Source organism: Phalacrocorax carbo, chromosome 2 (genome assembly GCF_963921805.1).
Source record: "Phalacrocorax carbo chromosome 2, bPhaCar2.1, whole genome shotgun sequence".
In the NCBI taxonomy this organism is placed as follows: domain Eukaryota; kingdom Metazoa; phylum Chordata; class Aves; order Suliformes; family Phalacrocoracidae; genus Phalacrocorax; species Phalacrocorax carbo.
In genome coordinates this window covers 157,496,195-157,518,776 of record NC_087514.1, presented here as the reverse complement: position 1 = coordinate 157,518,776, position 22,582 = coordinate 157,496,195, and the positions used below count along the sequence as shown (strand labels likewise).

Sequence of the window (22,582 nt, the reverse complement as noted above, 5' to 3'; positions counted from 1 at the left end):
TTGAGCTGCAAGGCAGCTACTGTAATTAGTTGACATGATGCTAAACACACTTCTTTTTTTCTAAGGCATTCAGTCAACTCATTTTTAACATGAGCAGAACTGTTTGCCTGCCAAGGGATGCAGTCTCAGAAATATGGGACAGTTAAGACTGATGTATCTGAGGAATTTATGGGAAAAAAAACATTGCAATTCTATTCTGGACAATTTAAAATATAAAATATTAATTAATATAAAATATTAATTCATATTTCAAAATAGGAAATTACATATGTTCTGATTAATACTTTAATTAGTGTTGAAGTAAAAACTAGAATTCTGCATTGCTAACCTGAATGCTTTTTTAAAACAGTAGGACTGCTTGAATTAAAAAATTGATGCATTTTGCCAATGTAAACCAACACTGTTTGAAAAGCTTTTCTTTAAAATAAAATGTGAAATTAGGCTGTATACTGTCACAAGTTGAGTGAAGCTATCTTGATTTAAAACAGCAAAATTTATGTTGCCATAAGGACAGACAAGGGAGTTTATACTTGTATTGCAACTTTTAAATTCCAGTACAGCTTATACATAGGAAATTATTTATGTAAAGTAATAGGTGTAGAATTATAAAGAGAAACAAGTGACAGCATTAGTGCATGAATGGCTTTTTACTTTTTGCTAAAGATGACTAACGAACTGAATTCCTATGGAAATACAGTGTGCATGACATTCTCATACCTACCCAATGAGTTCATAATGATTACTGCTATTACAGGGAATACAAAATTAATGAATAATAAATTAAATCCTTATACTAAATTGATATTACGAGCCTCTTTAAGTCATTAATTTTTTGTAACAGTCAAGCCACAATCCATAATAACCTTCTAAGAATAACAAGTTATGGATTTAATTACAGATAAAAAGAAACGTCTTCTATTAAAATGTGGGAAATTACATCCTAAAAAATTAAAGTTGGAGCAGATGTTGGAAAGCAGCAAGACTGTTCATAAACTAAAATAATAACATTAATAAAAAAGGAAATTAGAATGTCATGTTTTCACTTGCAATGTTTTTGAAAGAAATCTTACAGGGTTAGGATAAAAGATGAACTAGCCAAGCATACTTATGAAAAGTTTGATTGGTTTATGACGTGTCAAGTGCAGAGAAACGCTTTCATTTCCATACACAAAAATCCTGTCATAGGAATTAAACTAACGATCAAAATAAATGTCATAACTAAATTTGGCAATCCTCACTCAGGATTCATCAGAAATCCAAATTATTAAAGTGAATTTTTGTTCATATAACCTTCCCAAAAATCTTCCTAGGGAAAAAATAACTGCCAGGCCCACAGATATATGGCATTTTGAAAGTTTAAACAGCCTTAGAAAAAAAAAACTTGGAAGGTATTTTAAGTATGTATGATCTACCTCTGTGTGCTACCACATTTACAGTTTGAGATTCTGTATGCCAAAATTTTAGGCAATTTGGACAACTTTCAGAATTAAAAATAACTATTTCACCATAAATCATAAACATTGTGATTTACCATAATAAATACCAGCCTCTAAAAAGTGATGCTGAGTCACTACAATAGCTCAGGCTCAATGGTGCACTGGTAGAGACCTATGATTTCCATCTCCCTTAGCACAAGGTCAGAACCCGGCTGCGCATTTTGGAACACATTCAAGAACTCTTTAAGATCCATGAATAGAAAATGCATTAAAAGTGCAGAATGCACAAAGTTGTTACCAATATAAAAACATCCAAGATCATACTATTTCAATGTGACTTTTTTGCATTTCTATCAGATAAAATAACTTTCTGAATAAAATAGTGAAGAATGAAAATCTGATGGCATTCCTTGTATTTTCTTATGACTGAAGTTCAAACACAAAAAGAAGAATTTGAGAACTGTACAGAGAAAGACAGAGTATATTTAAAATCTGTAAAAAGTTATGTTTTGCTGGACTTTGTTTCTATATAAATAGCCATATTTGACTCCTTTAGTCATGTATTGTAACTCCAACAGCATTCAAAAGGAAAAGACTATGGAAATCAGATATAACAGGTCTCGCTTTTTTTTTTTTAATAAGTACATTGCCTTCCAGGTATTACCTGTTTAAAGAGATAAAGGTGTCGTTAAGAACAGAGAGTAGCTTTAAATATAAAAGATATAAATGTACTAACTAACTTTAATATGTATAAGCATCAACACAGACAGCCTCTCCCATGTAATTGCCTGGATGAGGGTAGGGCTTTGCCAACAAGAGCATTCACATGTCTGGGATAGGGATCTACCCCAAACTCAGTTTTACCTCTTGTGACACCAAACACTAACAGTGGCTTAATGAACATGCATGAATTGCTTGTGGTTATAGAAAAGAGGAAGCAGGGGGCTGAAGGACACTCGCCAGCAGCAACAATACATTCTGCGAAAAGCTGATAGCCATTACCAGATACACACTAGAGAACCAAACTGAACTTATTCCTAGGGGTACCAGAATTTGAACTTGAAAGTATACATGTGATAGTGAAAAAATGCTGTGGACTGTCTGCTGTGTTATTACGCATTCTGTCTTGATAGATTTCATTTACAATTTTTTATTTTTCTTAGTGAAGAAATCTGAGATGTAAACATCTTTTGGAATAAGGAATCTTAGATACTTGCTGCCTTCTGTCTAAAGCAAAGATTTGTTTAATTGTATGGCAATACTCCACTAAATTTGTTTAAAACTCTTAAGGGCAAGTTATAATTCATTTTGATACATACGCCTCTACATGTAAATATATGCCAATTCTAACATTTATGATTGCTTGCAGTGTGACAGATATCAGTATTTAACAGATATCAGTATAACAGTATAACAGAATACACCAAATTAAAGTTCTTAAACTCTGATGCTCTTCACCTACAAGCAACATACTAAGAAAGCAACATAATGTGAAAGATGCATGCGCTTATTCACTCTGGCAAAGAGTAAGAGAAACTGAAGCAATCTAGAAAAAAATGGGATAAATATGCAAACTCTCGCTCATCACCAGTTTACTAACAAAAGAAGATGATCAGCGTCCTCATCCATGCTGTCACTTCTGGAAACAGCTACCTGTACCTCTGATATTCTTGGCTTTCCACATCTCCCAGCTTTCAGCTTTTTTTTTTGTCCACTCTGCTGATTTCAGATGTTTAGTTATCCTATGAGAGCTCTGCTGCCAGCAGGAAAAACAGCTATGGATAGAATATGAGAGGAAAAGGGACTGGAGTGGAAAAGCAGAATCACAGGAGGACTGAGAAAACCATTGCAAATATTCAAATTCATGCGTGTTTAAATCAGAAAACCTGAGAGGAGCATCAGATTCTTTACAGTTAAGTTAACAAAATATTAACTTACCATCAAATAATAATTGTTAACATGTTTTCCTGAGGCTTATAGAAAGCAGAGTACTGGGAGCTGCCAAGTGAAAGATAGCTTAATTGCTTAAAATGTCACCTAACTTTGCAAACATTACGTTGTAACATAAAATAACAGGTTCTACAGCAGGTGCATTTCTCAATTTGAAATACATTAAAAAATTAATGTTAAAATACTTTTAATTTAACCTAAAAAATGTAATAATCCAGCTGAATTCTCAGATCTTAAGTGGAAATAACTGCTGTTTGAACATGCCAATCCATTTTACAGCCAAGGGTAGTAACTACACCCAGTGTGGTTGATTCTAGCTGCACATTTCCCATTAATGTTAATGTGAGTTTCACAGCTATATTGCTGCACATGGGTAGAGAATATACCCTCAAGTTGTTAAATGGCAATGAAAGAAGAGAATGAATATGTGGCGATTCCCCCGAAGAGAAAAATGCCAAGGAAAGAAATGCCAGAAAGAATAATATAATACACAAAATGCATTCAGAGAAGGAAGGATGGGGGGGGAAGCAAGCAGTTTCTGGTCTTTCCAAAATCAGTCGCATTCTGGGTTCCCTGCAATGATATAACAATTAAAAATGACTTAACAACCTCCTATAAAAGCCCAGTTATGAAATCCAGAAGCAAAAAGCATCTTTTTCTCAATTAAAGTCTATGTTTCACATGGAGCTAGTACTTCTTTAGACCTAGATTTAAAGCTTTATCACTTTTTCTTTTTTCCCCCTACTTCTCTACATGCCTTGGACTACATGTAAAATCAAAAAGAATTAGAGGAATATTTTCACCAGTGCTGCATCCCTGTGGCTCTTTGTTGGTGACAGTTCAACAGTTTGTCTGGCAGAGCTGATCAAGGTTAAAAATGACTCAGCAAAAAACGGTCCTTTTTTAACTGCTACTACTATGAAGTTACAGTCCAGCTGCAACTCCAGCTGCAACCACTGAAACACTGCAAAACTTTATCTTATTAGGTTTAGGTCTAGGATTAGGCCATCAAATCCTAACCTGCATTTCCTCAGTACATACCAGCCTGCCCAAAACTATTAATTTTTGAAGGTTTGCATTCCTTCTCCATGCACGGTTAGAATTTCATGGTCACCATATAGCTATATTAGGTATTTCAGTTCAAGCAGAAAAATCAGAGGGAATGAACAGTTAAATATGTGTGAAATCACTACAGACTTGAGGTCCAAGTCAGGATTTGGAAGCATAGCTGAACACCTTGAGATCCTCTGAAAAATTCCCTGTTTATCTCTGTCTTTTACAAATATACACCTGCACACGCTTGCTGTAGCACAAAGAATAGCATGATAAGGGAGAGAAGTCATTTGTAGTTTAGCTGTATTAAACCAGGAATACAACATTTTATAAAAATCTTCATTGTTTTCTTAATTGTTTTAATGTATTTATTTGGGAAGAATTGCTTATTTTCTTATATTTGCTGAAGTACTTTATCAGTTTAAAATCCATTATAGGAATCCATTCATAGCATATTCCTGGATGAAAGAATATTGATAACTCCCACAAGAAAAATGGGAGGTTTTCACATGCCTTGAATTTTTGCAAAAGAAATTTCCAGCAAAATGTTGCAGAATTATAAAGTAAAAGAAATACTTTTTTTTCTTTTTTTTTTAGTTTTCTTTTTATGATTAATATTTTTTCAATGTAAATTAAAAGTATTAGCATTATTCATCCTGTGTATCTGTATAGCCATATATCCACACATATAATATACATATATAAGGTATATGTATCTATATATAATAACACACATATGTATATGTGCATATATATGTATTTCATTTATACCTCAATATTAGTTTTCCCATATTTCTCCAATTCCACATTGTATGCTTGCTCCGAAGTATCCATTTAGATAATTTTGTAAACTGTGATAAATGAATTTACTCCGTACTATTAGTTCACTTATGCTCAACGCAAAACTACAGTGAAGACTGGTTTCCACAACTTCTAATTACAAAACATTAGCTACCTGAGTCTTCTCCAGCTGAGCAGATTAGCATAGATCTTCTTTGCTGACAGCTTTGACCTTCACTCCAGCAAACAGTTGTCAAAATGCCAGAAGTAATTACCTGGCTGTTTAGGAAGGAGTAATGGGGTGCAGCTACCTACCTTTTCTTGTTACTGATCTAAAATGTCTATAAAACTTTGCCAAGAGGCACCCTCTGGATTTTGGCATACACATTTTTTTCTCTTCTTCCCTTCTTTTTTTTTAATAGACTATCAAATATTAGCTGTATGATCTCCTGCCAGCCAATCCCATCACAATTCTGGGGGACAGGATAAATAACCCACTAGACAGATCTTTCAATCAAAATGATTTTATGATTGCTGTCATCTTGGTTTTGTTGCACTGATGCAACCAGGAAAAAAATACAAAAAAGCAGCAGAAGCAGCCCAGGAACAAATGATCATGATTATGCCATAGAAGCCCATACTGTCTATCCTCTGAATTATCTTAAAAAATCATTATGTTATACCTTTTTAAAAATTTTCATTAAAAGCCTTTTTCTTATTAATGATTCAGATTTACAATTAAGAAAATAGAGGCACAGAGTATTTACAGGTACTTCTTGAAAATCTATGGCTAGATTCAACCTAGCACATCTTTTGACCTCAGCCAATGTAAAGCCATACAATCTCTCTTAATCCAGAATGTTCACATTCATAGAAAATATTTTCCAAAGAGAACAAAGGAATTTAACATGTTTTCCTGAAGACTAGGTAATACTAGAAAGATTAAATGTTTGCAGATTATTACAATGGTCATTAATCTTTAAATCCCACATATAATTTTTGTTCAAGAATGGAAAACATAATCTCCAAATAAAAACAAGATCAAAGGTCTATAAATCTGATTCCATCTTATCTTACATGTCAGAATTGATATTTGGAGTTCAGGAAAGCTCAGGAAAAAAAACCTTTATTTGACCATAAATAGTCCAGAAAACAAATTTCATGATCATTAAATCACTTGCCTTGTAGTCACAACATTCCCTAACAATTGTGTAGGGCATCAGGTAGCAGCAGCAGCCGCTGAAGTAGACTTGAATCCATAGAAGAAAGACTGCTCAAAATGAAGGCAATGCTAAACTACAGGACTGAATACTGCTGACAAGTGTGCCCTTGTGCGTACTGCCAACAAACTTCTCTCATCTTGTGCAACGAAGCTGGTGAAGGGTCTAGAGTGCAAGTCATATGAGGAGCGGCTGAGGGAGCTGGGGTTGTTTAGTCTGGAGAAGAGGAGGCTGAGGGGAGACCTTATCGCTCTCTACAATTACCTGAAAGGAGGTTGTGGTGAGGTGGGGGTTGGTCTCTTCTCACAAGTAACAAGTGATAGGACGAGAGGAAATGGCCTCAAGCTGCATCAGAGGAGGTTTAGATTGGACATTAGGAAAAATCTCTTTACTGAAAAAGTGGTCAGGCATTGGAACAGGCTGCCCAGAGAGGTGGTGGAGTCACCATCCCTGGAGGTGTTCAAAAAATGTGTAGACATGGCACTTCAGGGCATGGTTTAGGAGACATGGTAGTGTTGGGTTGACGGTTGGACTTGATGATCCTAGAGGTCTTTTCCAACCTTAATGGTTCTATGATTCTATGATCTTGAAAAACTCTCCCAAAGCTCTCAAATAATTTCTTGTCCCACCGTCAAGAGCTCATTAACACTCCCCTCAGATACATTCCTCCACAAGCTATCAGCAGTAGAAGGTCATGCAAGTAGCTGTTTTCAAGACGGATGATACGTGAATCCTCCAGACCTCCTAAGCAAACCTTTGACAGCCAAAAACCCTCCACCTGCCTTTTTATCCCAGGTCATGTTTGTGCCTTCTTCCCAAGATGTCATACCATAAATCATGTTCTACCAAGAGAACAGATTGCTACCAGGTTCAGGTCAGCCACCCCTACACACTGTCACCAAAACACTGTGTTTCTGGAGAAATGCCTTTTCATGTTATTACTTTTCTCCAGCAAAAAGGGATGACAGTCTGATTCTAACATGATTCTATGTATAATTGATTTTCTGTTTTTTCTTGTGCTTTAAATAACAGCTATTTTTCATAGAGCCCTGAAGTACCACCATTCTCCTTCACAATTTTTTTATTATTTGGCTGATATGAAAGCTATAACTTACAATCACAAGATTGCTAATCATACAATTTAATATATAAAAATAGGATCTTTAGTTACATCAGATAAATAACATTTTCCTGTTCGTACCAACTAAAATAGAACATTATCCCCTGTCCTAAATGGTGCCTAGTGTTTATTTACATGCATAGTTTAAAACCGTTAGGTTTACCTTGTTTCACATTTTGAAAAGTTATAATCAATCTGTCTAATGGGTGGAAAAAAATGTACTCAGTGTTCTTTTCCAGGTAAAGGTTTGGCTACAATATTATCTACCTAAATTGTGGTTTCTTTAATTCCCTTATTTATGCTTACCTAAAAAAGTACATATTAATGAAAAAATATTAGACCAGCTTACCCATTATTTACATAAATGCTGTCTTTTTTGTACCTGCCTTACCAGATTTCTTCTTGCTGTAGCATTCCTAAATAATTTCTTTCAATATGCTTAGGTTCTGCTGTGAACAGATAGTCTCTTAAGTGTACTGCACAAAAATATATAAAACTTTATTAGAGAACTATAACATTTAAATACATATGGAATTGTAAGTATTATTGTTGTATATGTAATGTTTCATATATATTTCCATTTCCTGGAAAATGTGTTGCTTATCATAACAGCAATTTTGCTAAATAATATGATGAAATACCGCATTAAACAGGTTGTCTGGGGTTTCGGGATTTCTGCTTGCTTTGCTTTAAATTAGAATGAAATCTAGTTCTCAAATATTTTAGTATAGGGCCTTCTTGATACCATGTCCACAGTGGGACCCTACAGTACTGCTGCTACACAAAAAAATAATACTTTTTTGTTCCAATCACACATTCTCAGTGCTATGGACTTCAGTGCAGCTATTTGTTGATTTACGTCAGCTGAAGACAGTCCTTTTAAAGTGTACAGGTCAGTTTGAAACGTCTATGAAAGGAAATATGTAACAAGCTTAAAACAGAAAAAGAATTTTCACTTCCATAGTCAAAAATGTATTGGGAGATTTCTTGGACTTTAAAGAAAACCACTTTGCACTTCAACTACATGACAGTTTCATCATATATAGCTGTAGGTGTGAACAAGCTGACTGCAGGAATTTGGTTGCTTAATAATATTATACATGGTAATATTTATCAAACTTGAAATCTTTGTGAACTTACTCAATTTTAAACTAATTTTGAATTCTTAAAGATCTCTGAATATGTTACCAAAGGACAATGTGATTGAAGGCGGCCTAAGTAGAAGAAAACAGAATTTGCACCAGAAGATTTTAAGAGATCTAGTAACAGAAAAAATATTTTTGAATAAGTTACCAAGCAGGGACTACTCAAATATTGTGTTCAGTTTTGGGCCCCTCACTACAAGGAGGACATTGAGTGCTGGAGCGTGTCCAAAGAAGGGCAACGAAGTTCGTGAAGGGTCTAGAGAACAAGCCTTATGAGGAGCGGCTGAGGGAGCTGGGGTTGTTTAGTTTGGAGAAGAGGAGGCTGAGAGGAGACCTTATCGCTCTCTACAGGTTGTAGCGAGGCAGGGGTTGGTCTCCTCTCCCTAGTAACAAGCGATAGGACGAGAGGAAATGGCCTCAAGCTGCGCCAGGGGAAGTTTAGGATGGACATTAGGAAAAACTTCTTCACCGAAAGGGTTGTCAAACATTGGAACAGGCTGCCCAGGGAAGTGGGTTGAGTCTCCATCCCTGGAGGTATTTAAAAGAAGGGTAGATGTGGTGCTTGAGGATATGGCTTAGTGGTGGACTTTGCAGTGATAGGTTAGCAGTTGGACTCGATGATCTTAAGGGTCCATCCTTAACAATTCTATGATTCTGTGAAGATCCTGGAAGTTTTCCACTGCACTAAATTCTACAGTCCTAACTTCAGTCAATCTCCCTGAATTTATCTGCAGTATTTATGTATGGCAGTGCTATCATCAACAATATCTATACATTTCTGTGGACATTTCTCTCACCTGCCTTTAGCCACCTATGATAAGTGCTGGTTCATACAATCTATCTTTTTTCTTTGAATGCAGAGGCAATCCAGACAACTAGTTTTGAGTAAATGCCTAACCTTTAGGCAGGTGCAAGAGGGTTAGATGAATTCTACCTTCACTATTACAATGCATCTAGTTATATTACCAGAGGGCTCTTTAAAGAAGACAACTTTAAAATCACTATTAACCTTTAAACCATGACATAAATTACTTTAATAGAGGTCTTATTTTTACATGCCTTCATAGGCCTGCCTACAGATTTCAGGAAAATCAACTAACAGAAACACATGAATGGCTGCAAGTCAATTTTTGCAGCTAAATATTTTTCTAAACGTTAATCTGGCCTTTCCATTGACCCTTTGAAAGAACTGTCTGGTTCAGGTATCAACTATTGTATTCTAATATATTAACATATATACAGCACCAATGGTGTGCTCATATTTATTTTAGTTTAATACCAACCTGATGGTTTTCTATGAATGGGTCTTTAATAAGAGGAAATAGAATGTAATAACATGAACCATCATTACCTTAATTAAAGAACATTGGCTATGCAATGTTTCTCGGATCTTGTTTTTCTCTCAAATTCTATAAAATGATTAACCAGCTTTAGAGTTCCCAATAATTAAGAAGCTTGATTTAGGTGTTTATGCCGGAATAGACTAGATCACTTTATAAGGTGAACAGAAGCAAGTTCTGAAGTGTTCTCTTAAAACAGAAAGTGGTTTTAGAGCAAAAAGATTTATTTCTGAAGTTAGATACCTCGCAGTTATTCTTAGAGGAGAGAGGTGTATATTGAAAAAATTCCATCCTTACTAATCACAGCAATATCATCATTAGAAGGAAGTCACTGGAGAAAAGTCATAGCCAAAGATGATTCCTGTTCTTCAGGACTGAGGTACATTTACCATATGGTAGCTCCCAATGCTAAAACTCATTCAATTTTTCAATAGAAGAACAAGGTGGGAAGGAAATGCCACCTCAAAAATTCATTAATCACTGTATCAGACATTTGGTAGTGCAGGAGACAGTTCAGATTCTGAATAATACTTCAAAAAGATAATTACATCCTTTATTCAGCAATGGAAGGATTTGAGGAAAATATCTCAGACCTGATGACACAGTAGGTGAAAGGGAATTGATCTACTACAGAGGGATCAGGAAGTGAAAAAGGACAATGTGAACTAAGAACGCTTGAGTAGAAGAAATCAGGATTTGCACCAAAAGACTTAAGAGAACTAGCAATAGAAAAAGAGCTGTCAAACTTCCACGTTTCACATTATAGACTAAAGAATTGTAAACCTCCTTAAACCAGGGCAAGGGCAAATGGACCTCACAGCCTCCTGGCTACGTTGTTCGAGGTTTCTGACATGGAGGCATGAAGTTCTGACATGAAGTTCACTTCAAAGATGATCTTCAAATTATTCACGGACACACTCTTTGTTATAATCTTAGAGAAAAAGACATCTAATTGCATGGTCTACAAAAGTCTAGATAGTGGGAACGAATTCAGCCATAGACTTTCATCTTTTTCTGTTCATTTCATCACAGCTGAATTATGAATATGACAATGACTGGCCAATGAATACTTTCAAAACAACCGCTATTGCTCATGGTTGTGGGGTAGAAAAAGGAAACCAAGACAGTATGCCAGCATGGACATGGTTGTGACTGAAGCAACAGTTCATCGTTCTGACAGTTCTCACAAGACATGCAAAGCTTATGCCAAAAATCAACAAGACAATCAAGACTGGTTATAGCCATCTAGGAAGAACAAGGACTTCTTTGAGAAGAGGAAGACTTTTTGTCCAGAAATTGAAGTTGCCTGCTTCTGATGATATAGAACTCATACCTCCTGCACTGATGGTCACCACAAAAAAGATGATGGATGTTGCCATTAACAAAATAACACAAAAGACATGGCTGAGTTTCATTATGTCAGCAGCAGAAGCAGTTCAAGGAATAAAAAATTCCTAGATTACACTTACTTCAGCGAAATATGTTATGCAAATAACTAACAATTAACCAACAATGGTCTAAAAAGCAACAATGGCCAGGCGGTGTTTGATCACAAGCTGAAATAACCAGAGAGAGAAAATCACAGTAATCTGAACTCACTACATTAAATGACATTTCCCAGGTTTTGTCCAAATTCCTCCATGAGAACATAATGCTCATATGACATGAGTCAATAGCGTCAATTATTTTAAATATGCTTTCAACTAAATACATGACAGCTAAATAAAACTTTGCATAATCTTATTCCTTCAGTTGATGATTTATTCCTCATTGTTCCATTGTTCCTTCTCCTAGTCTCCCTTCTTTACATTTATACATTCTTTACATATACACATTACATGGAGCATTATTATATGAAGATACAGGGTTATATGAAGACAAATCTGAAGACGGTTCTCTCTCATTTCTTCTCCTGAGAACCTCCTAGAAAACTTTTCTTGCTAATATTGGATAATAATACCGAGTTACCATGTTTCTGTCAATAGAGTTGCCGTGTTTCTGTTTCTATTGGTATGATCAATACTTATTGGCTAGAGAGCAGAGTGAGCTTCTGCAGCGTTCCTAGAAATGAACAGTCAATTTGCGTACCGGGTCCTCATCAATTGATTCACTAACGTTGAGTAAAGTATCTTCCTTCTGTTCCTCATTTTGTAAAATTTCAGACCAGGAAATTAAGAGGTGTGCAAGCTTTATAGTGGTATTTCATAAATGTGATTTTTATTATATGTATTTCTATTATGCAGTAAACTGGAAAGATAACTCCCTTTGACCAATAAAAAGAGGACTATATTTCATTACTAGAATGCATCTAAGAGAATAGTCATATATATAATCTGTAACATTTTAGACTTGTATCTGATTTGTTAAAAGTTGCAATGTATATTTCAACTATACCGAAGGCTAATACAAACAATAGCTGCAAAGAGCTAAAAATTGCATCTAAGTGTTATAACTTTAACCAATCATTTGTACTTTCATAGTTGGGTCTTTTAAATTATATTCATAATGTTAAGTTATATTCATAATAGATATTTGTAGAACTGTATTTATAAGGAAATCAAAGTACGTTCATGTCAGAGTCTCAGCCCTTTTTAACAGGGCCCAGATTGGATGTCTGACAAAAGTGCTCTTCTGCCAAACATGCTTAAGAAATAGGAGCAATAAACAGATTTCTGTAGTGACTGTGTAAGGCAGGTTCCTTGCTAGTATTTCCAAAGTTGAAGAAAAAACTGGAATAATTTTTTCTAATGCAGGTGGAGTGCTTTAGGCTTTGAAATGTATATTTCTTGGCCATTCTTCAGATAATTCTGTATTTCAAGTCTGCTAACTATCCAAGGTCACTAAAGGTTCATGGGGTGTGATGGGAACAAAGAGCCTTTGAAATTAGACCACTGGCTTAGATGCTTAAGCCTACATATTTAGAAGAGTAAGTTTTGTTACCTATAAATACAGCTCAGACCTGCCTAGCAAAAGAAACATTTTGGAGGCAGAATAAGGCAAAAATACCTTCTTCAACAGCTGAATCCAGGATCACTAATATGACCGGCCATTTAGTCATCCTAATTAAGATTAAAAGTATGACATAGTGGACCACTCCAAACCATAAGACACCATCAGCTTAAATCACTAGGTAGAATAAGTTAACTCTAAGGATGCTGAAGTACCCTTTTCATCTCAAAAGGATTGTTTAATGCCAAAAGCTAAGGATCATGTTTTGTCTGTTTAGAGCTGCCAACTGTAGCAAAAATATTCAGTATCAATGTCAAAAAATTTTTTTGCAATATTTGTTGCTGTGGGTATTTCATCACAGCTGGGACATGACCAAAATTTATAGGTGTCAAATCTCAAAATCTGTAGGTTTACAAATTTAATCATTTGCAGTTGTTTAAAACTGCTATGGAATTCTGTATGTATTTTTTTATCTATTCCAATACTTTTGAGGCAGTATCTTTATTCAAATTAGCTTGTTATACAGTTAAATTTTAATGATAATATAGTATTTTTTCATTTGTGTTTTTTTCCCAGCAGATTTAATTTTGCAATGCATTTTTTTTTGCAGAACTATAAAGCTGGCAAAGAACTAATTTTTAGACAAGAAGGTTATATGATTCTGCACCCTACACCCTAAGTTATGATTAATGGTCCCTATCAAACCATGCATATTGTGAAAATGTAGGTTTCACCAGCAGGGTGACAGAAAAGTAAAATAAACCTAGTAAACAAAACCCCAAACCCCAAACCCAAACAAACCCAAATCAATAGCCTAGTTAAAAGTCAGGGGAATTTTAAAAAAATATATTCTTGATATTCTAATATCTCTTCGAAATTCATAGTTTAAAAAATGAAATCAAGATTTCTTACTTGCCATAATAGTGTATATCACAATATATCTTAGACACAAGAACCTGCACACAGACCTATTAATTCTGTAATACCTGGTTATGCATTGCTTTTTGCTGTGCTACCTGTCCCCATCACTAATATGCCTACATTATGCGTACATCCTTTTGCTCTTCTGTCCTCATTTTTTACAACACCTAAACTGTTGCATTTTAATACAATACCAAAAAAATGTAAGCAAGATTCTAACCAGTGAAAGGCTGCAGCTACACATAAGGTCTTATTTCATTTCAGCAGTGCTGGGTGTCTGTGCGCAAGATTCTTCTCTCTTACATCTTTTCCATGTGCATATTTTATATGTGAACATTACAGCCATCTGATGCTAAAATTCTATGTTCATAAGATTCCTCTTTTCTAATTATCTCTGTTACTTTACATGTTTTTGTGTAAACAGTGGGATTCTGGAGTACCTATAAAGCTGTCTGAAATCAGACTCATTGCTCATTACTTTACTATATTGCAATTTTATATAAATAGAGTTATCTAACTGATAATTGTTCTCTGCTAGATTTCTCCTAACCTTTAAACTGAAGAGAAATGAAATCCACATTCATTTGTCTAAATGATGTCATGTGCCAAGTGTAATTACTTCTAGAGCAGGTCACCTATGTCTAAAGTTTATTTCTTCAAAATATTGAGAAGAAATTACACTGCACCATTGAGCCTGACTTATTAAACAGAAATAGGCCAGAGGACAGCTGCTTGATGCACGGTATGTTCTATATTATGAACGTCAAAGTATGCAATGCTGGCAAAACATTGACTGTCCTTCTGCTCTGTAGTCAAAGAGCAAATAAAGGTATTGTTAATGTGAGAAAGCAAGCTACACACAATTTTAAATTACTTTGTTGTCAGATTTCCCATTTAATTATGTAGCCCTAGAAACTGCAAAAAAAGTAATCAAAACATTTTGATTAGTAACATGTGGGTTACTAGAAAACAAGTTTTATCATCAACAACATGGCTGAAAGATTCTAGGGAGCTTTATCTCTCCTCAAGCTGGGTCGTATGCACACCAAGAAGAATGGATCTCAAACCCCAAGAAAACATAGGAAACAATTTTTACTATCATACTTCTATATCTCATTTTTTTAGTAGATATTCTAAGTCATTCACCTGTTTGCATAAGTTGCTAAAGAGTCCCATGCTAAAGAGTCTAACCTGCACATTTGTCAAACCCCCCTAGGGGAGGATGGAAAACTTTAAATATAGTTCACTATAGGAAAGTTCACGCAAGGAAAGTTTATCCATTTGGGTTACAAAAATATATACAACATGAATAATAAGATCAAACGGCTGCACAGAAACTGTTCATGTGGATATCTGTGAGACGTACATGTACATAACAGCTGCAGAAATAGATTCCTTTTGCAAATCTGGATAATTTACACTCCCATAATTACTATGGCATCTGATTAGTCCGTTTCTAAGTTCTTTTCATGTCTAAGGATGTGAAGGACAGTGAAATTCTTCTGTCAGTTTGATCTATTCATTTTCTGTAAACAAGATCTGCTTTCAGAGTTCCTGGATGGATGTCAAGGTACCTCATAGCTGTACACCACGGAGTAATGCATTTACCTGTGTCTACCCTGGAAGTATGCATTGATTTATTCTGCTTTGGTTTCCTTTGGTAAATTAAGTTTTGGAATGTTTTTCTTCAAGACAGTGTTGTCTTTTAAAATTTCAAAAATGACAACTAAAGCCTGAAAAAACTTCTTATGTAAGTATATACCGCTGTTGATCTTTTAACTGAATTTATTTTTCACTTTAGAAATCTACAAGGAAGAAGTTTGCTTAAAATAAATGAACTGAATAGCAAGTACATTGACAAGCTACTGCAACCTTATTTATTGATTAGAAAAGAAAAAGGAGATACTTTCTAAATTTAAAATGTTTGATGGCTGGATAGAATTGTGAGTGCTTTTTTTAAAAAAGGTAAAAAAAAGGTTTAGATATAACAATCCTATGCCCATGACGCTATACCAAGAGATGCTGATATAAGACTCCTACAAACATCTTTCTTTTTGCAGCCATCAAAAATGAACACTTTAATGCACTAAACAAACAGAAGTTAGGAAAAGCCTGGCATATGAATATATAGAACAGATTAAGTTACAATATAAAAGATTAATTTAAGCTGGGGAATCTGTAGAACTTCCTCTGGGGTGATATTTTTTTGTCTCCAGAACCTCCCTACTTTGTCAGCAATATTTAAGTTAAGGAAGTAGAAAACAACCACTTTGATCCCAGTGAAAAAACCTAATGTTATTTCTTGGTTTTGCTGAAATGCACTAGTCACAGCATTTACACATTTCAGAGTAACTTGCTAGGAGAAGGCCAATGCGCTTCAGGAACCTCCTGAACTTGACAAGGTTTCTGTGGACTTGCTAAATTTCAGTGGATATTTATTCCATGAACCCGTAAATTTTTGAACACATGTAAACTTTGCTATCCACAACAGGCATACCTACAAACTGAGTTCAGATTTATTTTGAACATGCCTTCTACCAGTTTCATCTGTTCTTGCACTGTCAGAGCCACTGCACAATCCCATTCACATTCGCTGTGCCAACTCTGGACTTGGAAAATATTTCTCATACCGTATTCTTTTCTTTATTTTTTTTTTTTTCAAAATAAATGTTCCTGCCTTATTTCACCATTTGCATATATGGAAGATATTCCATACTTACAGTCAGGCTTTCTGCCTTTCTTTGAATCCTTCAATTTCAACTGGAGTTTCCAACCTCTCCAAGGTATGAGAAGCAGAACCGTACGTCATATTTAAATATAGACAAGGGATAGATTTATGCAGGAACGAATTATATCGTTCTGTTTTCTATTTCTTCCCAAATTATTCTTAAAAACACTTTCCTTGTTCAACTGATAATGGAGACTGAATTGTTATTTTCAGTAAATTACCTATTACTACAGTAAGTTCTTACTCCAGACCGGTAATGGTCTATTTAGACCTATAACTTCATATGTAAAGCTCTTTTGTTCTCCATATGCTTTTTTTTTTTTTTTTTTTTACACTAACTTACAACAAAGTTCATCTGTCATTTTGAGACCAGTCACTCAGTCTGGTAAGGCTTTTATACATTTCTAAGACCAACTTTCACCTTTAATACTGTGAATAATTTAGTAATATTAACAGGCTTTCTCATCACACCACTCACCCTGTTTTCCAACTCGTTTATAAGTACGCTGAATGCCACAGGCCCAGCAGAGATCCTTGTACTTTTCTGCTATCTTTAGCCTTTGAGAAAACTAATAATTTATTCCTAATCTCTGTTTCTTGCCTCTTGACCAGTTACTAATCCTCCATTTTTGTGTTCCATATTCCACATTCTAAGAAACAATTAGTTTCCTTAGAAACTTGTAGTAAAAGACCTTGACAAAAGTCTTTGGCAACCCAGGTAGGCTCTACCAGCTGCATCATGTTTGTTGATCCCTTCAGAGAGATTCAACAGGTTTACAAGGCAGGGCATTGCTATAAAACCATATTAATTTTTCCAAGGTAAATCATACCAATTCAAGTGTCCCATAATTCAGTAATTACTTTATTGTAATTTCCTAATTTTGATAGTACATATATATGGCTTTTTGGAATGTTAAACTGTTTTATGTAAAATGCTACTCTCTAATCACCGGTTGAAACGAAAGCTTACAATGAAAGGTTTCACACCACTGATAGTGCTTAACCTTTTTTGTTCTTAAGCTACATAAAACTCAGAGAGGTTACTGTACAGTGTTGGTGACTGCTAAATGTCCACTTGACTGTTTTTCATAACCTCTTTTACAGACACTTTGAGATAAGTTCTCCAGTGGGTCCTGAAAATAAAAGTTCTGGCATGGGAACTACCCTGTTCCTTCTATAGCTAAATTCATCCATGGTGAAGCAAAAGAAGTTAAAGGACAATTTTTGGCTCCCAGTGTTATCTAGATGAACTTTGGTTTCTATTTTCAAGAAAAATTGCAACATGTTCACTCATACTTTTTAAAACCTATGAATTGTGTAATCTGGAAGCAAATCATTTATCAGTTCAGTTACCTTGCAGAAATTATTTCTTGCAGTCAATAGCTCCAAGTTGACAGAAGCCAACAGGAGTCCTTGGAACAGTGGTACTTATTCAGAAGCAGCTTAACTCCAGAAATATAATGTTTATTCCCAAGATTAACTTGTCATTGAAATTGCCTAAACAGCACACCAACAGTATATTTCTACCATCTTTTGATCCAGAAATTAAGGCTAACATGTAATAACATTTTTGTTCCCTGAAAAAAAAGTATCGGAAAAGCGAAGGTATTACTTTCTCATTTACAAATAACCAATACGTTTTTATGAGTTCATGACAACACTGAAGAGTTTTTCACCATGCTAGGCCTTACCTACAAGCCTCTGTTTAATGCGTTTCCTCAACAAACAAGGACGTCAGCAGTTTGAACTGACTCAGCAACGTTACACTTCAAGTTCCCATATATGCCACTCACCTCTCAACTGTCTCCCTCTTTTAAATGTCAATCTTTCTGGAAGAATGGGAAGTCTATGTGCTGTTTGTAGTGCTACTGCCTGCTACAAGGACGCTTGGGAGGCCACAGTTTGGGAATGGAGGACAAGGACTCTTACCTGCTGCTTTGGCAACATCTGCAGTTGAAATGTTTTGGAGGTTTGAGTGCACTCTGAAGGTCACAGCTGGTCCCAGCACACTGTAAGAAATTATTAAAAGATGTAAGATTCATAATCAAGAGACATGGCATAATATTGCTTATCAAAATAGGTTTTTAAGGAGAAACTATTAAGACACCATTTAGCCTTCTTTCTTTTGCTTCATTAGCTACATTTGCATACATTTTTATACCTCTTGTGGTTTCTTGTCTGTATCTTGTGCTAGCCTGAAAGAATTTCAACAACATTAACTAAACTTCAGAACACTCCTGTAAATACCATTCCTATTATGAAAACGGCAAAATGGAGGCACTGAAATAGTTATTCTCCCAAGTACAGCATAAACCATCACTGGAAATCAGCATCCAAAGAAGATAACATGTCATTTCAACTTTTATATGCCTAACGTCGATGCAAGCTTAGTCCTGTTGTCACAACTGTGAGTCAGAGGGACAATAAAGAAAGTGAGAATATTTATCTTGACCATATTCTGCAAGAACATGTGCGGGGAAGAGATTTTGGAGATATCTGATCCAATGGGTGATTTTGACCAGAAAGATACCACGAAGTATTTATCTTTTAACAGCAGAGGTAATCACCTCTTTGAATAACTTGTGAAGGGAAATGATTGACTTTTTTGGGTGTAGTCTGATAGTCCTTTATGGCATTAAAATCTATGGGGCATTTACAGAGGAAGGTAGCAATTAGACAGGTGAAGAATGGCAAAGTATTCAGAGTTTCACAAAGATTTCTCACTATGTATTTTTTAAAGAAAAACAAATCCCTATATGTAATGTTGCATTCATGCTCCGCCCATCCCAATAATATCCAGCTTACACGCACATCTGATGAAAGGAATAAATAAATTTCAGTTCTGATATCCTTAAAACTATAGTAAAGTACGTATCTATGAAAACCATATGAAAAACAGACATACACAAATACAGCAAATTTTTGAAGAAAATTTCCAAGTTACAAGAGACTAAAAACTATAATGTAATTTACAGAGAAGAGTGCAAGGGCTCAACAAAGATGAAAATTGGTACTATTATAAAAGTTAACTTACATACTATGGAGTAGTATGTGAGTTTCCTAATTTATTTTTTTTTATTCATACCACCAGTGAGAAGAATTACGTTTATACTGTGAATGCTTAAATACTGATGTACATTGGCTGGAACTATACATGTAACATACTTTGACCTCCCTATACCTGTGGCTTATGAGAGAATGAAGTTGGAAAAAATGCTGCATAAAAGAAATACCTTGAAAAATATTTTTGTTGCAGGGCTTGAAATGAAGTACTCAATTATTCTTTTACTAACGTTAATATTTTGCATTCATACAACAGAGAACACTTAATGAAGTGTGCTTAATTGTACCACATATATCCTAGAAAGAAATACCTTTAAACTTTTTCCACTTCAGGAAGAAAAAACTATTATTAACCATAAGACTTTGCTCTGAGGTCACAAAGGGAATCAGTAAGACTAAGAAGCATCCTTTCGATCTTTTAACAGCAAAGCATGCACTGTGCACATTTTATTCTGGAGTTAATAGGGACTATCATTACTCAATCATTTTTCTCTAAATACTCTTGGGGGGGGGGGGGGGGAGGAGAAAAAGAAAACAGAGAGATTTTATTGCTAAAGGAGACTCCAGATGCCAAGCCATTAATGTACAAGAAATGCATTTTAATAATGTTAGATAATTATAAAGCATTTATCAGCATCATTTAAAGAATATTTTAGGTTTTAATACTCTACAATTGCAAAGTATATTTTATTTGAGAGAACTGCTTTAGAAAAATTCAGGCTATTCTCTAATTCTGTCACTAACACTGAGATAATCAACCGTAAAAGGCACCTGGGAGTTTCATGATACCATACACTGAATATAACTAATTTTACACTGTCCTTCTTTCTGCATTGCCAGCATAAGAGAAATGATGATTCTTCTCTGGCTGCTCAGACATTTACAGCGTAATTAGCAGTCTGCTTTAAATAAAAAGCAGGCACCAACCCAGTATATAGCTGTCCCATGGCAAGGATAGGGTGAAAAAACCCACAGACTTTAGTTATTCCCCCCAAATCTACACTGTATAGTCCATTATAGCTGAGAACCTGGAACCAACAGAAACTTTCAAGCACAGTGTAGTTACACTTTGGCTTTATAAGCAAAGACAAAAAGTTTTCTGCCCTCCTTTCCTTGCCTCAGTTTTTTGCTTCTGCCTCTGGCCCAGAGCTCACTCCCCCCTCAGTTGTCCTCCTGCCCAACTCACTGCAGCTATGCAATTCATGGCATCATTAAAATCATATAGGTTAAAACTGGATCATTTCAGTGATCCAGCCCAGGCAGTGAGAGGCAGGGATTTCAGAGGAGTGAAGCCTGGCAGGGACCATCGCACTATTCTCTAGTGACTCCACCTGGATAATCCAGGAACGCAAACAGGATCCGAGCCGTGCCCATGTATGCACTGCCACAAGCACTGTCATTTCTCCGTGCTGCTGACGAGAAAACGTAGGGAAATGAAGAGGAAAAAACAGGGTGGGAAAAAAATTCCTTGAGTGAGTGGGGTGATATTGGGTTAACACCATTCTTCTGCAGGAAAGAAGAAATCTCAGAATCATTTAAAATACCCACTCATATATGGACGGCTCTGTAGGATATTGTTTTTCTCTACTTTAGCAATTGCGTGGTTGAACGTAAGGAATCACTTGAGCACCACATAAGCACAGCTTCACTAGGAATATTTACAAAATACAGAAAGTAAAGCAGCTTTTGTCATAACTTTTTGCACACTGGTATTCTATTCTGCTGTTTATTTAAAAGGAAACAAAAGACCTTGAGATTACTTGGTCAAAATTGCATTTCTGCTCAATGTTTTGGGAACTGACTGCTTCAGGAGATCATAAAATGGGATTTTTCTCTTGGGGGGCTTCTAGCAAAAGCACTCAATAAATAAGCATTTCAATAATAATAGATGCCCTTCGGGGAATTCCTTGCTGTTCATTATGTATTGAGCAAGAACATTTCAACAAAACCAGTAATTATTTTATGGCAAAATATTTTTTAAAAGACTTTTTAACAAGAGGGCAACCAGCGTGAGAAAAGGTTCTAGATGTATAAAATGCACCCCTGATACTTCCTAACCAGGAACTTTAGATTAGATAGATGAGACTGCTTTTTTGTGCGACTGTCAAGCCCTCTGAAGCCTAGCTAATATTAATGGCAATTGTCTTTACATCACTCTAAATACAGAGGCTCACTGAAGTGCACACGATTGTTTATGACCTGATGAATTGCAAACAAACCATTCCCACAGATCAGGGAGGGTGCTGCCGGTTAGCAGAGGCATCCCTCCTGGCTGGCAGGTTGCAGCACGCCAGCACCCAGCCAGCTGTGTATGTGAAAGCAATCAGAAATGCAAACCTCAATGCCCCAGCTGACACGTAACCTACATCTAAGTCATGCATCTGCTGCAACCAAGATTAAAAATATTAGGTAGTAGCACTTTTAATCTAGAAAGACAATATTTTATATCTGATTTTTTTGTCTATTTCCCCCCCCCACCCCCGACCTGTATGCTACTACAATTACAATTACACCTATGGAGTTGACTCTTCTGACCTACCTAAATAAGAGAAGACTGTGAGTTTTAGAAGGCATCTGGACTATATTATTATAATTGCACTTGTCATTTTTTTTCTAATACTTTGTTATGATGGTTTTTTGTACAAAGGTAAGCTGGTCTGGCTTCAAGGCTAATAAACAGTGACTTCTCCCCACGCAAAATGTAATGTCTGTTGCAATGACCTGCTAAATTTATTACTTGAAATTTACTGACTAATTACCCCCTCTGTTGGCTGTCACAACTTCTCCTTTTTTTTATTTTAATTTCAATAATGTTGCCTTCAGCCATAATAGGGTGGGTTTTTTTAACAAAGACATTCAAAGCATATTGCAAATTGT

At 35.5% G+C, this 22,582-nt stretch overlaps 1 protein-coding gene across 3 annotated transcripts in view; it reads right to left on the bottom strand.

The window, feature by feature from the left end:
• Positions 1-22,582, bottom strand: part of PTPRN2 (protein tyrosine phosphatase receptor type N2) — a 675,251-nt gene that overhangs the window by 349,856 nt on the left and 302,813 nt on the right. For all 3 annotated transcript variants that reach the window (XM_064445017.1, XM_064445019.1, XM_064445018.1), the window contains one exon: positions 18,572-18,651. In XM_064445017.1, the coding sequence (XP_064301087.1) occupies positions 18,572-18,651 (80 nt within the window). The remainder of the gene's footprint in view (positions 1-18,571; positions 18,652-22,582) is intronic.